The 14,508-nt window shown below is 37.3% G+C and overlaps 1 protein-coding gene across 2 annotated transcripts in view; it reads right to left on the reverse strand.

Annotated features, from left to right (window-relative positions):
* The window catches only part of glra1 (glycine receptor, alpha 1), a 49,618-nt gene that overhangs the window by 21,186 nt on the left and 13,924 nt on the right, over positions 1-14,508 (reverse strand). Inside the window, exons 3-5 of one of the 2 annotated variants that reach the window (XM_026918470.3) lie at positions 13,241-13,279; positions 6,676-6,743; positions 2,668-2,891 (exon numbers count right to left, since the gene is read on the reverse strand). In XM_026918470.3, the coding sequence (XP_026774271.1) occupies positions 2,668-2,891; positions 6,676-6,743; positions 13,241-13,279 (331 nt within the window). The remainder of the gene's footprint in view (positions 1-2,667; positions 2,892-6,675; positions 6,744-13,240; positions 13,280-14,508) is intronic. The other variant, XM_026918471.3, reaches the window with a different exon arrangement.

The raw sequence follows: 14,508 nt of genomic DNA on the forward strand, positions 1-14,508 counted from the left end.
TATTAGTACATATTTTAATGGCACTTTTTAATAATAGTATTTGCCATTAATTTGCCATTTGTTCTGATTTTTCTTCACTAGTGAGTTTCATGAGACAAGCTAAGCCACCCTTATTCAGTGATGTATAAAGCAGTATTTGCAATAAATAGGGCTCTCATAAAGCCATCCTTCCCTTTTCTTCAGTCCACATGTACACCATATGGAACGATCCGCTTGGCAGCTTGTGATTACAGTTGGCGCTACAGGTTTCCTGTCCTCAGAAGCTGGGGATAGCCTCTTCTCATCTCATCTCTTCTGCCTCATTGAGTGTATTTTTACATTAGTAGTGCCCTTTTTTCATAGCACGGAACACCATGGCGTCCATTAGCTTTGAGTTGGATTTCCCTCATCAGCCTTGCTAGTTTATTAGCTATCACTCAGCATGCTGTTTGCTACAACTTGCACTTTTGCAACTGTTGCTGGCAAACAGTTTTCCCTTACCTTACCATGTGCTGTTCATTGCTAATTCTGTTAAGTTACCTGGTTATTTGCTAATACACAACTTTAGGGCTTGAGTTGGTTTTCCCTTCAAACAACAGACCCCTTATTCTGTTCATTTTGGGTTGAATTTTTTTTCCACTATACACTGAGTGGTTAGCCTAAAGCACCACACTGCAAGACTCATGCAGCTGCTGTCTGAATCCTTTGTAATTCAATAACAAGCACCAGCTATGTGCTCACTGACCATTTAAAGCATGCAGTGTCTGACTCGGACATCCCCTGCACTGACTGTGCTGCAATGACAATGCCGACTTACAACATCATGGTCGGACAGCAGATTTAAACCCTGATTCAAAATCCAATCTGACTCAAGCCCTGCAGCTCAAACAATTGGCTAGTTTTCCACATTTGGCAGGTGAATTCATGATTTGGTGGGAGACGTGGCTCAGCTGAAATCACTGATTGAGAAAATGAGACCATTCAATTCGGAGGGTCTGGCTTAGTCTCGGCTGCAATCACCGACAAAGCAGTAGCAGCTTGAGTAGGACTGGATGTTACTAGGTAACCCACAGCACCAAATGCGATCTTTTGAACACAGGTTGCAGCAGAATTCTCTATGCCTCAGTGTAAGGACTTTATTGAGAAGTATTAGGACAGACAGCTCATCCATGGCCGACCTTCATGCCACAACTTCTAGCTAATATAATAGATCCTGAGCAGGTCAAGCTGGGCCACAGGTCTGTTGTTGATGCCTGTATTTCATTGCTGGTAGTCTCACCAGATGAAACACTATATCCAGATTCGTGCTAAATACAGACACACCGATAAAGCTCTAGTGTGAGGCATGCACTATTAATACATTAACTTGTTCCTTGTTCAGAAGAAGGTTCATCCAATTCAAGATTTGAGAGGGTTAAACTGGTGCATAGACATAGTCCCATTTTATATGTTAAGGTGGTCATATGTAGTTCATGCCGAGCAACTTTAGGACTGGCTCACATTGGTGGACCTGTGCTATACTTATTTTCATGTCCCTATTGCCCCAGAACACAGTCCACTCTCTGAGGTTTGCCTTATAGTAAGTGAGCGAGTAGGGCCCATCAAGACTAGTGAAGTTGAACGTGGTGAGGGCTTTATAATATATGGAGGGCTATCCTGAAGATTACAAGCTTCAAAGATATTCTCAGAGTCTCAGCTCTAGAGGCACTGATTTCAGCTGAACCATGACTGCTGCCAAATCATCTAGAGAGCAACTCTTCCTGCAGCACTTATCATTTGTAATGGGCCTGGGCATTTACAAACAACAGGCTGTTTAGACTAAGAATCCTGGGCAAGATTCAGCCAGAATTCAAATCTGCCAGCCAAGCATATGTGTATTACCATGCAGCCAGGAGATGGCCGAGTCAGACACAACATCCGTAAGATGGTCAATGCTAAGGCAGTGGGCACATAGCTTATGTGTTTCAAGAGATTCAGACATTGTCTGAATGGTTAGCAGTAGCTGCCTAGCCAGTACTATGGGGCAGTCCAACCCAAACCCAGAAATGCAGACATTTAAAAAAAAAAAAAAAAAAACACCTGACAGAATACCGAATGCTTAAGAGAGAAAACAACCAATGGTCTGGCAAACAATTCACTTAAAAAAAAAAAGCAGAGTGAGAACCAATTCAATGACAATATATACTTCAAAATCTAGTACAGGCAAAGTCTCCATCACTACGGAGAATGTTTTCAATGTTTTCAGTGAACCTCCAAAATATGAACAACAGCAAAGTCTAAATGCAAACTGAGGTTAGCAGACACCACAGAGCTCAGTAGTGTTTTAAATTAATGCTTGTGATATCAGAAAAAAGAACACACTAATGTTGAATGTAAATAACAGAGGGCCTCAAGTAGCTTCAGATAAATGTATCTTTGTAATTGTAAATGTAATTATATTCAAAGTCTCTACTATGAAAACAGAAGTGTAAAAAAACATCAGTACTCTCAAAATGTACTTGAACAATCATTCTCTGTTTTAAAACGACATATTATCTTATAGTCAGAGCCTTGTCGTAACAAATGAAAAATATGACACAAAAAATAAGTAATTCATCAGCCTAAATAGCCAAAATAGACAAGCATAAACTCTCTGAATTCTGAATGGATCCAGCAGTAAGAATTAGTTGTTGATAATATAATTGTCACCTTATGCTATACAACACGTTCCCATTTTTAGAGATCCTCAGCAGCTTGTTGTCAGTGGTAACCTCGTGGAAATTGGCACCCTTTTCATTGGCAAAGAACAAATCTGGCTTCCAAATGGAGTCCAACATGGAGGGGTCGAGGTCGAGGGAGTCATCAGGGTATTCACTGTAAGCCAGTCGGGGGTCATTCCACTGCTGCCTCAGGAAAATGTTCACCCTGTAATCCTGTAAGACAACAGCAGCTATGTCAGCACACCAGAGGTGAGAGAGTACACAGCCATTCCATTCTAGGTACCATCATTAGTGCTTTGAAAGTAACAACACCAAGAAAGAAACAATGTTTTGGTTTTTTAAATGAACGAAATTTACCATACTGTCTGGTTGTTTCAGTGAGTCTTCAGAGTGCAGAATTACACTGTGGTGTTAAAAGGTATTAACATGCATTTCTTGCATGATGTATACATTAATTTTTTACAGTTTGTTAGTTGCTTGTTTAGTGTTTTATTCACTACATTACTTAGACTCAAAGAGATGGTTGGGAACATATAGCGTTTGTAAAACCTATGAGGGAAGAACAAGCGACATCAGCTTTGTTATTGGTGAGACTAGGAGCTCCTAATCTACAAGTAGTCCACAAGTCCACAAAAAGTGTGTCCACAAACCAGCATTAACCTAATTAGAAAGCAATTACAGATAAATAAGTGCTTGTCACAAATTTATTACATTCTTAAAAAGAAAGATACCAGAAAAGGTTCATTAGAGCAATACCACAAAAGAACTTTTCTTGGTTCCTAAAATATTTTTGAAATATTTCCTAAAAACCTAAATTTTCATTCCTTAAGGAACCTTTCAGTTCATGATTTTTGAGCCATTATTTGCTGTTGCCACAATGAATGATATGCTCATTTCCCACTACCAACCTTCTACATTTACAGAAGTAATTATTTCTGTGATTATTAAGTTATTTATCACTTTTAGGCCACATACTTAATTAATTTTATACATCATGTGATGAGGGTCTGAGAGTTTCTACATATTTATGTTTAGCAATTAAATATAGGACATTGGTTCCCAACATCACAAAAAATAACACTAGAACATCTAGAACTTTCCACCTTATGAAAGACTTTGATTTCTCACATTGGCATTGCAGTGGGCATTAGTACAAAACACAAAGAAAATAACACCTTAATTCCCATCTACACACACCACACATCATTTCTAACTAACTAGAGTGACAGCTTTATTTGGGAACAATTTCACTGGGTAGTTTTGATGCCTTCTTTGGTTTTCAAATATTACAATATTTAATGCAAAAGAAAACCGATAATATTGCAAAGTAAGTTTTTCTCAGTACTATTCATCCCTAAACATGACTGTAGGCATGTTACTTACTGGATATTTTGATATTGAAATTTATTTAAAAAATTGGAAGTTATTTGGGCATAATGGCTGGCAAAACTATTAACCATGGATATATAACTCCAATAAAAGCACTGGTAATTTGCCCAGAAAGCTTGTCTTCATTGTCATGCTCTCAAAATAAGCCATGCAGTTGCAACATTTCTGGCAGTAATGTACCTTAGGATGACTTACATGCGTGGGAGAAAATATACCAGGTGACCTTTGCAATAGCAATCAGCCACAACATTTCAGAGCAATTATCCTAATGCAAGCTGAAATTTCAAAATATTTCAGTAGTGTAGGATCATCTGTTTCAGGTTATTAGATTTGTGCCTCCAAAAAACCAATCAGTACAGTGCAGATGGAATAGCAACCCTCATTGATTTTTACCATGTCAATATTTTTTCTTTATAATAAACAACCCATGACAACCGCAAAATAACAATCAACTTCTTGATAATAAACAATCCATGGGCACTGTAAAATAACAGTGCAACCACATCAAGCTAGAAGTGCACATGTTCCTGCAACATTATCACCTCGGGTGATTTATCAGGTTTTCTGATTGCCTACTTCATGGTTTGTACTGTTTTACGAACACACTAGGATATCACGCATTTTGTAGTTAATTGTAAAACGTTCTATCATGTCTACCATGTCTATCTGGCTATCCATTATTACAGCCAAACTCTGGACAGAGAATGAAAGCCTAAAGGGAAGGGTACCCTTTTAAGTCATAGCTTTTTTTCCCCCCCTACAGAATGATCTAGCAAACAAGTATGGAGTGGGCACGCATTCATCAGCATAAACTAAAGGGGGAAAAAGGCCTCATATTTCCCGCTATGATTTCTCCAGGCTAAGGGGACTGATTTATGACAACAGCCGACACATAATGTGATTCAAGCTCAAGGCTAAGATCCCTTTCTGACGGTGACAGATTAGAAAAAGTTTGGCTGTTTTCATGACTCTACTTCAACTACCACCACTAACAAATGGGAGACTTTCTGGATTTATTTTCTCTCTCTCTCTCTCTTTCTCTCTCTCTCTCCCTCCTACTTGAGAAAATGAAGAGCGTGTGAGCTAATTAAATGGCCAGTCAACCCCTCCCTGTGCCCCAGACATCCTAAACAGTGTAAATAATGTGGCTAGCAGCAGTCCAGGGGGAGTTGCTGGTCCCAGTAGTGGTCAGGTAGTGTTTGATCATTACAGCACAAAACATGGTTCTCAGCAGCCCAATCAGATTATTGATGTTATTCTCTTTCGTAGCACCTTGCTCCTCCTGCTCATTTGAACATCAGTGTCCAGTGACTTAGATCAATTTCTCTGGCTGTAGAGGAGAAAAGGAGTGGAAAATACCGCATTTGTTTTGCATGAGCTACTCCTATGGGCTGCAGCAATTTTTGGTCAGTTCAGCAGTGGCTAAGCAGTAAAGCTCGGCTCATTCAATCTTTGGCATCGAAACTACTTGTGTAGCTCCGCTGGAGGCATTTGAGAGTGCTTTAAAGTGCTTGTGAAAGGGTGTGAATTGTTATCTGCAGGCTTGTTTCAGCACCAACCACTGTGTCCTTAAGTCCTTAAGGGATGTCAGATATTTTACTGAATTTTTTTAAATATAAAATTTAATTTATAGGAGTTTTTTCCAGAGTTTTTTTTCTGGCAATTTATTAGCAATATATAATGTTTTCAAGTATCATGATTTCTTTTTTCTTACTACTCTTAAGTATCATAGTGTACAGTATCTGTGTTGACACAAAAAAAAAAAAGATTATGAACATAACACAAATAGGGCTACACTTTTTCAATTTACATTCATAATGTATTTTAAACAATTTGTCATTGTTTCTCAATGCCTTTAATCAACATTATACTTGACATGTAATTATGCCAAATTTCAGTTCTACTGAGAAAACTCTTTGAGATCTGAACACACCACTGTTAGAGAGTAGTTAGCACGTGTAAAATCCTCATTTAACCCTTTTAATCTTCAGTTGGCAGAAACTATTCTCCTATTTTCTCTTTTATAAAAAAAAGTAATATTATAAAGATTTTAAGAGAGTTGCACATGAAAGAATACAATTATATTAATGAGTTTTGTATACACACAAGAATCCTCTTCACTTCCTGTCATGTGATAAAGCCAACTTTCTGCAACTATGTGCTGAAAGCATGAGTCAGTTTCTCCAAGTCAAAGGTAAAATGTATAATGTATATTTACTGTACTTTGTTGTCATGTTGATATAAATTAAAGTATCTATCTTTCTTAAAAAAAAAAAAAAAAACGTTGCTTGTAGGCAAACGTAATTATATACACGCTCTAAAAACGGCACATTTTGGATGTATAGAGAAATGTACTGATTGTGATGTATTTTCTTAAATGTATTTGTTTATTTTAACATATCAAGATTGTTGAAAAAAAAAGTTTAAACGCATTAAATATTTCACTGAATTTTAATTAAGTGAAATTAAGTGTTTTTTCTTTACACATTAACTGACATTTTGCAATCTGTTCTCAGCCATCAAAAACAAAAAATATTGAGAATGCATATCAAGAAAACCTAACTGTAGAATTTGATATTTATTCCGTAAAAATAATCTTTTGGCTCACCATTGTTGTTTCAGCAATGGATCCAAAACTGTTAATAAAAATGTTGCATGTTACATTCACAGGTGGACCTGTAAAAAAATGCAGAAAGAATAGATCAGTCATGTCAGGTGTAATATTAGCCAAATAGGTCATAACAATCAGCAAATAACACAGCTTTATTTAAGGTTTAATATTTAAAAGCTATGATTCTTGTAACTTACCTGGTGCTTAAGACAAACAAAAGTCAAACAGAAGACCATATACATAATGCATTATGATTGTAAAAAACACTATCCTTGCAAACATTACTTTCCAAGGTGACAGTCTTTGGTCAGCTGAGATGGGATACCTTAACACCAGATGAGCTAAAATAAATTCCACTGAGAGGACAGTATCAAGGTTAGAGAAAATAATTCAATGTTGCAGTGACCCTCCTCACTGGACCTGAATACTTGCTCATACAAGCATTAATAAGATTAGACTGTGAGTGGAACAGACTTTCAATGAAACCTGGGCTATGCTGTAAACAAGCAAGCCAATATAGTTTAGATGAGTCGTGACGTCCATGTCTGTTGTATAAATGACTGCCAAGGTGCTCTCTTTTTTGGGGCATTAAAATAATTAAAAATAATCTTTGCCAGACAGACACAAGTCGTTCAATATAACTCATGTTTGCAGCAAAAGAAATGAAAGCAAAGATTGCATCTTCTTTCTGTACATAAAATTCAGAGTGTCACATTTCATAACTGCTGTCCACTTTTTCCAGATTTCTGATATAGTCAAACAGAGTCCTGCAGAACAGTCTGTTAAAAAAATCCAACTTTCTGCCCACTGTCCAAAGCTATAGAGCATCTCAGGGTGCTGAATTAGTAGATTACTGGAAAGTAGCATATATCAGTTTGCGGGCGAGTGCAGTTTTTATCTCATTTAGGCTGTAAATTTCCCTTCAAAAAAAGAAAAATTCATACCCAGAGGAAATTGCTGTCTTAGTAGGTAACTTAATATTTTCTAATATAAAACCAGAAAAAAAAAAGGGCATGGCATTAAAATTAATTGTAGCTCTGTTTTATGGCATAACAAACAAGGATTACTTCGATATAAAACATTTGAGTCAGTATCAGCATATTTTTGGGCCAATTTCATATATGTAAGAGCTATGTGCATTACAGGGCTTCTTATCCTTACACAGTTTGAGCACTCCCTTCACTGGCTAATGCGCCGCTTAGAATAATTTGTCTTTTTGACATTCCTTGCCGTGTGTGACGCAGTGCTTGGGAGCGCTAGCGTCCTTGCCGCCTATGCGGTTTATTCCCCACCTCCTCCAATGAGGAGAGAGAGACTGTGCTCATTAACTGTAAGACCGGGGTGACTCATCGCCCAGAATGATTTGTTTTACTACAGTTTTGCCAAATGATCTGGGCAAACCTGCAAACACACACAGCAGCCATAAAAGGAAGATTTTTATTTTCTCAGCCTCTGTATCCCAGTGAATCGAAGCCTCATTTCGGTGGCATATCTCCACACCCTTTTCGCAGAATGATGGTAGTTAAGAGGCGTTCCACGTTTCACTGCGCTTCCATATATTGCAGGATCATAAACACAACACGCTTGCTCTTAAAAGGCAGTTTTGCCCCTCCTAAAGGAGAACTGATCAGAGAAAGCTTGTTTTGGAAGCATCATTGCTATAGGCTATTCAGTTCCTCAAAAGCACAACGAAGAAATTCAGAAATTCTGATTCATTCCTGAAGTAGATCACTTTTCCAGATTCCTCCTAGTTGAATGTAACCTTCATGGGTTACAGACAAATTACATAATTAAACAAATCTCCTCACAGATGCAAATACAGAGGAGAAAGAAGCATGCCTAGAGACCAATCACTCTTTTATTAACCAACACTACAATCCAGCAGCATGGTGACTTGTTTATAGCTGTCCCTTACAGACCGCACTTCATCAGCCAGCTCATCAATACCAATGTTAGAACATAGTAAAGCTTTAAGAATGATATCCAACACCCAACACCCATCTGTCCCCCTCCCCAGTTATTTGAGGGAATATCATGCCTGGCCTGTTGTGACCACACGACAGCCCTCTAAAAGCAAAGCAAACAAATTTATTACAATAAACTGGCACTCAGGATGCCTCTTGGATAAGTGGATTGCCACTGAAGAAAATGCACCACATAAATAAAGAAATCTTAATGATATTGCTTATGTTAAAAAATCCAGCTGCTCTCAGCAGAATCACAATGCCCATGGCACATTAAATATTCATATCACTGAGGCTGTACCTAGAAGGTGTTGGCAAGGCAAGTTTTTATTGAACTAATAAACAGGATATTGCCCACATGCATAGACAAGTGGAGCGCAACTCATTCTTGAAGAAGAGGAGAAAGCAAAGTGCTCTCCAGTTGCCTCACCTAGAACTCCATGCCGCTGTATGTCAACACTGTTAAATGTCAAAGGTTCTGTTCTTCGTTCATAAGCACCTGAGTTGACTCAGAGCACAGAGTGGTTTTTAATTTCAGACAGCAGCTGTGATGTAGGAAAAAAGTCAAGCAGATGAAAACAAAAGATTCATATTCAAGATGCAAAAGCCCAGTTTTAGACAAAAAAAGAGAACGCAAATCATATAACCACGTTTCCACTGCATCAGAAAGCGAAGGATTTTATGTTAATATGGATGAAAATCCATGCAGGGTATTTTTCAACAGATTCCCAAGTATCATTCATGGTGAATAGTATTATATGTAGGTCCCTAGTGTGAACTTGACAGAATCTTATGCCTTTCTATGAAATACAACTACTGCAGCATATCCTAAAATCCAAAACACTTTCCTCACAAGCTCTGCAAACACAGCAAAGTGTGATTACTGCTGGGAGACACCTATCTTCAACCATCCTGCCTGAAATGCTAAAGTATTCGACTATTTCTGCATTCTGTTTATACCACGACGGCATCCAGATAAGAAGCGAGATTAGGACACAGCCTCACCATCCATCATTGTATATTTCATTCAGCTAGAGGCAACCCCCACCATTAGAAAGATTGTATTAAAATTCATAAAAGCAGGGTTGCTGTGGGCCAGGCTGAGCGAACAGTCTGAGCCTGCAACGTCACACTCCTGAAAGTAATGACAGGTTGCTAAATCACCAGAGTCCCTTTGCTGCCCCTGAGGCTAGCACTGACTGACATGGGGACATGACAGCCTTGTGCATGGAGAGGGACATAAATCAATAGGAGGGCCATGGCATGCAGTCCGGGATAGAGAACAAATTGACTGCAGTGTGATTATACTGGCTTACGAGCCTAGTTTTTTCCCCAGATCAGACGAACGATAGGACAATGTGGTCAACAATGCAGTGGAGGTGTTTACTCCGAGACTGCATTCATGGTTTTAACAGTGGGTAAACGTACTCTGTTGATGTATAGCTGCTGTGTAGTGCAAAAGAACCAGATTAAAAAAAAAAATACAGTTTTATGATGACTTTACAAAAGATCAGCTCTTCTCCATGTGTTGTATTTATAGGAATAAATTTTTCAAGTAAAACAAAATTCTATCATTAATACCTCATTGAGTTAATTAGTAGACATTACACATAGGCCTAAATGTGGCTTAAAAATAAAAGTCACAATTCTATTTTCAAATTCGGGATACATACCAAGGTTACAAATTTGGGAAATCACATGAATAGGAAACAACATTTTAAACTAGCTGTTATCTACCATGCTTTGCACTATGCTGTGTTATAGTGTACCTCATGATCTTAGGGGACTACTGCAGAGGAACTTCCTTTATCACTATAGCAAGATGATTTCAAATGTAAGTACCTTCATAATGCAAAGAAATGGATAAATATATATAAAAAATTCTCTTATATCTGTCATTGCACCTTTGGCAAAGGCATAATCACTCAGTGTGATTCTCGTGGGGCTTAAAGAACACTTAAAAAAAAAAAAAAAAAAACACTGATAGTTCACAGAAAAAAGATGTCTATCTCCTAAAACAGAAAAATGTTCCCTTACAGGACAATCTGATGAATACTCAGAATGATTCAGCCTGAAGCAATCAGTGCAAATCTTGGAGACATATAGCTTCTCTTAATGTTTCACTGTCGTGATACCCTCATGTATAATTTATCTTAATTATCAAGTGATAAATGGTGCATCACAATCAAAATGAAAATGCCATGATGCGTTAAGGCATTTGACTTTGATTTAATGTATGCAGCAATGTGACGTGCACTGCACTGACATTTATTTTAAAATGAGCAAAGTATAAGGCATTGAAAACAAAGAATCACTAAAGGAAACAACAAACATATAAGCAGTACTTGCTCGTTTTATTACAAATATCATACTGCTATAATAACAGAGAATATCAAATTTAGAAACCAAAATTAACTTTATTTTCCAGGCTTTTGGACAGCCCCCTCTAGGGGGAGCCCCGGTTATTCAGGTCCACCATTAGCCGTGGTCTGACGCTTTTGTAATCAACAACAGAGGTAAATTTAACCAGAAGCTAAGCCAGAACATACTAAGGTAAAAATTATTATCCAGAAGCTAAAAGAGAATTTGCTGAGGTAAGATTTTTAGCCAGAAGCTAAAACAGAATGTACTGAGGTAAAACTTTTAGCCAGAAGCTAAAAGAGAATTTACTGAGGTAAAATTATTTGCCAGAAGCTAAAACAGAATGTACTGAGGTAAAATTATTAGCCAGAAGCTAAAACAGAATGTACTGAGGTAAAAGTATTAGCGAGAAGCTAAGAGAGAATTTACTGAGGTAAAATTACTAGCCAGAAGCTAAAACAGAATGTACTGAGGTAAAATTATTAGCCAGAAGCTAAAAGAGATTTTACTGAGGTAAGATTTTTAGCCAGAAGCTAAAACAGAATGTACTGAGGTAAAATTATTAGCCAGAAGCTAAAAGAGAATGTACTGAGGTAAAGGTATTAGCCAGAAGCTAAAAGAGAATTTACTGACATAAAATTATTAGCCAGAAGCTAAAACAGAAGTTACTGAAGTAAAACTCTTCATCCAAAAGTCAGTGTGCAGTGCTTAAGCTAGTCTGCTAAAATCTAACACTAACATATCTTGGAATTCAGTGAATTTTATATTTTATAAATTACATATTGTACATTCTCAGGCAATTCACTAATATTATATATTTTATATATTTTATCTAGAGCCAGCCAATTCAGACCAAACCAGCCGACTGTATACTTTTTCTGCGCAACACAGTGCACAGTCATGACTATGGACATATCTGTTGAGATGCTGATAAAACCAGCAAATATATATATAATATAGTATCTTAATGAAATCTGCTATTCAAATTTTAAACATCCAGATATCTTAATGTCTATAACCACCCAAAAATAGTGCTTTTCAAACCAGTGTAGAAATGTCAAATTAATGATTAAATATATATGCTTTATCCAGGAGCATTTGTGAAAGTTGCTACTATAAGGCCTGGGGTAATCTTTTGGGGGGTAAATGATAATTAAAAAAACTGCATGTGTATGAAGAATAATGCCCACTAAAGCAATTTGTGGATGCTGATGTAATGACCATCCATTTGATAGCACTGGAGCACTGAAACATATCCCCGAGCCTGTGCATTACTCAACACCAAACAGTTGTGTTTGGAAATGAGCCATGTGTACAACATCCTGAATCGTTCTTGATAAAGCTAAATAAAAGGAGTTTAATAGGGATTCGATGCCAGTGCTGAGCCGACAGGGCTAAGACTGCAGTCAGTGCTAAATCTGCTCTTTTATTCTCCATTCTCTCTCCCTCTCTCACACACACACACACACACAGACACATGGTTCAGACACTTACTACAATCCAACTTTATGCCAATAAATTATTTGATATTGAAATTCAATGTAGATATTTCTTAACCAAAATATTGTGATTTTTCACAATTATTTATTTTAAACAAATCACTGGTGCAGCAATAAATCTTAAGACTCGAAGGTAAACAACATTCAACAATGCTAGTTATAAAGCCCAAACTAGCCAACTCTATACAGTGCCAAGAGCTCCAGGGTCTGTCAAAAGCAAACACCAAAATGCTATTATCCACAGAGAGGCAAGACTTAATAGCAAACTGATTTCCCAGCCTAGAGCAAATGTTTTGTGAACACTGAGCCAGCTGAAATGCTGCAATACTAAAAATTACCTACCTTAAAACAAGCCAGTACTAGGCTACACATTTGTAAATGTTATTTTGTATAAGTAACACTGACATTTAAGACAAAAAAATATATATATGATATAGAAATCGTTAGTGCTCCGCTCAGGATACTTTCAGCTCACACACAAGATAAAAAATGAGCACTGACACTGAAGAAAGAGAAACGTCTGGATCAACATAAGTATATGCAGATACTCAGCCATAAAACAAATAAATGTGTGGTCCTGAAACACACAAGCACACATCTTCATCTACTGTTACAGTCCACTGTATGCCAGAAACCTCACACAGTCTAGCTAATGCTTTTTATTATGTTAGAGGGACGTCACTCCAGGTGCATTAACTACTAAGCTTGATTAGTCCTGGATAAAGAAAAAGGAAGTACCTTTCTTGTGAGTACCATCCGATTTGGGGCCTTGTGGGTCTAATGAAAAAAAGATCAGGATTAAACATATAATATTCTAACATCAATAATGTTATGCCGTTATTTTCTCTGCAGAAAAAAAACAACAGAACAGAGAAAAGGAAACATAAGAAGCATGGCCCAATCCTTCAGCTACTTTACTTTACCATACACTTGTGCTTTGAAGTGTATGGCAGGGAAGACTAGGGCCAGCACACTAAAGGCAAGAGCAGGTAGGATGCACTTATCTGTCCAGAAATCAGCGGGCAAGGAGAAGAGGTGATGCAGAGAAATGAAAAGAGGGGTGTGGGGGAGTGCAATGCAGATCTCATTACAGGAGGCAAAGGTGGGTTAGCAAAATGCACTAAGAGATGCAAGTACATTATAGAGAAGGGAAAATGCAAAGAATACATGTCAAACTGGCATCACTGAGCTTTGTGGGTAGGTTTTTTTCATTTTTCTTGGCTGATACATTGCAAAAAGCCAATTTCATTAATTCTTTCCTTAAGGCTTCTTTACTCCCCTTTGAAGGTATATAATCCCATCAGATAGCAGAACTGTGTCAGACAAAGATAAATTACTCTGAAGTACATAAAGCATTTGCAATGAATGCTCTATACATTCTGTAGCCTTCCTTCCCTTCATGTGATCTATCAGATTATGGCATTTTCCCTTACAAATTTCAAGCTGACACCAGTAGAGGTTATAGCTTAACCATTTGTCTTTTAGTTTGAAAAACAAATGTATCCTGAATCCAAAAATCTTTCCAAATTCCCATTAGCACATTTGCCTGTTACAAACTTGCACTAATGATATTTTCGTAATTACCATGACTGCACAGTAGTAACACAAAATGGGTATATTGTACCCTTGGTTGTCACATGGATTAGTAAGTGCAAAACAACTGTGAATTTCCTGTTGAAAGTAAAAGACACTCTAAAGTACTAAAATAATAATATCAGACAAAGGTGTAAAAAAAAAAAAAAAACCATACACTATGAAGAGACTTATATTCCCAGTTGTTGAACAAAAGCAATTATGTTGGATATTATAGGAAAATAGAATATGCAATTTCTGTGTACACACACACACACACACACACATATTCACATGCACGTGTCTATACTCCAGAAAATCCCATACATCTGTCATGAAAGGCAAATTTATCATTATCTGCCTGGTGAGGAATGGAAATCTGCCTGCAGGAAAGATTCTTGTTGACTGCAGTAATCCGTCTGTGTAACTTGCAA

This window comes from Pangasianodon hypophthalmus, chromosome 7, assembly GCF_027358585.1.
Source record: "Pangasianodon hypophthalmus isolate fPanHyp1 chromosome 7, fPanHyp1.pri, whole genome shotgun sequence".
Classification (NCBI taxonomy): domain Eukaryota; kingdom Metazoa; phylum Chordata; class Actinopteri; order Siluriformes; family Pangasiidae; genus Pangasianodon; species Pangasianodon hypophthalmus.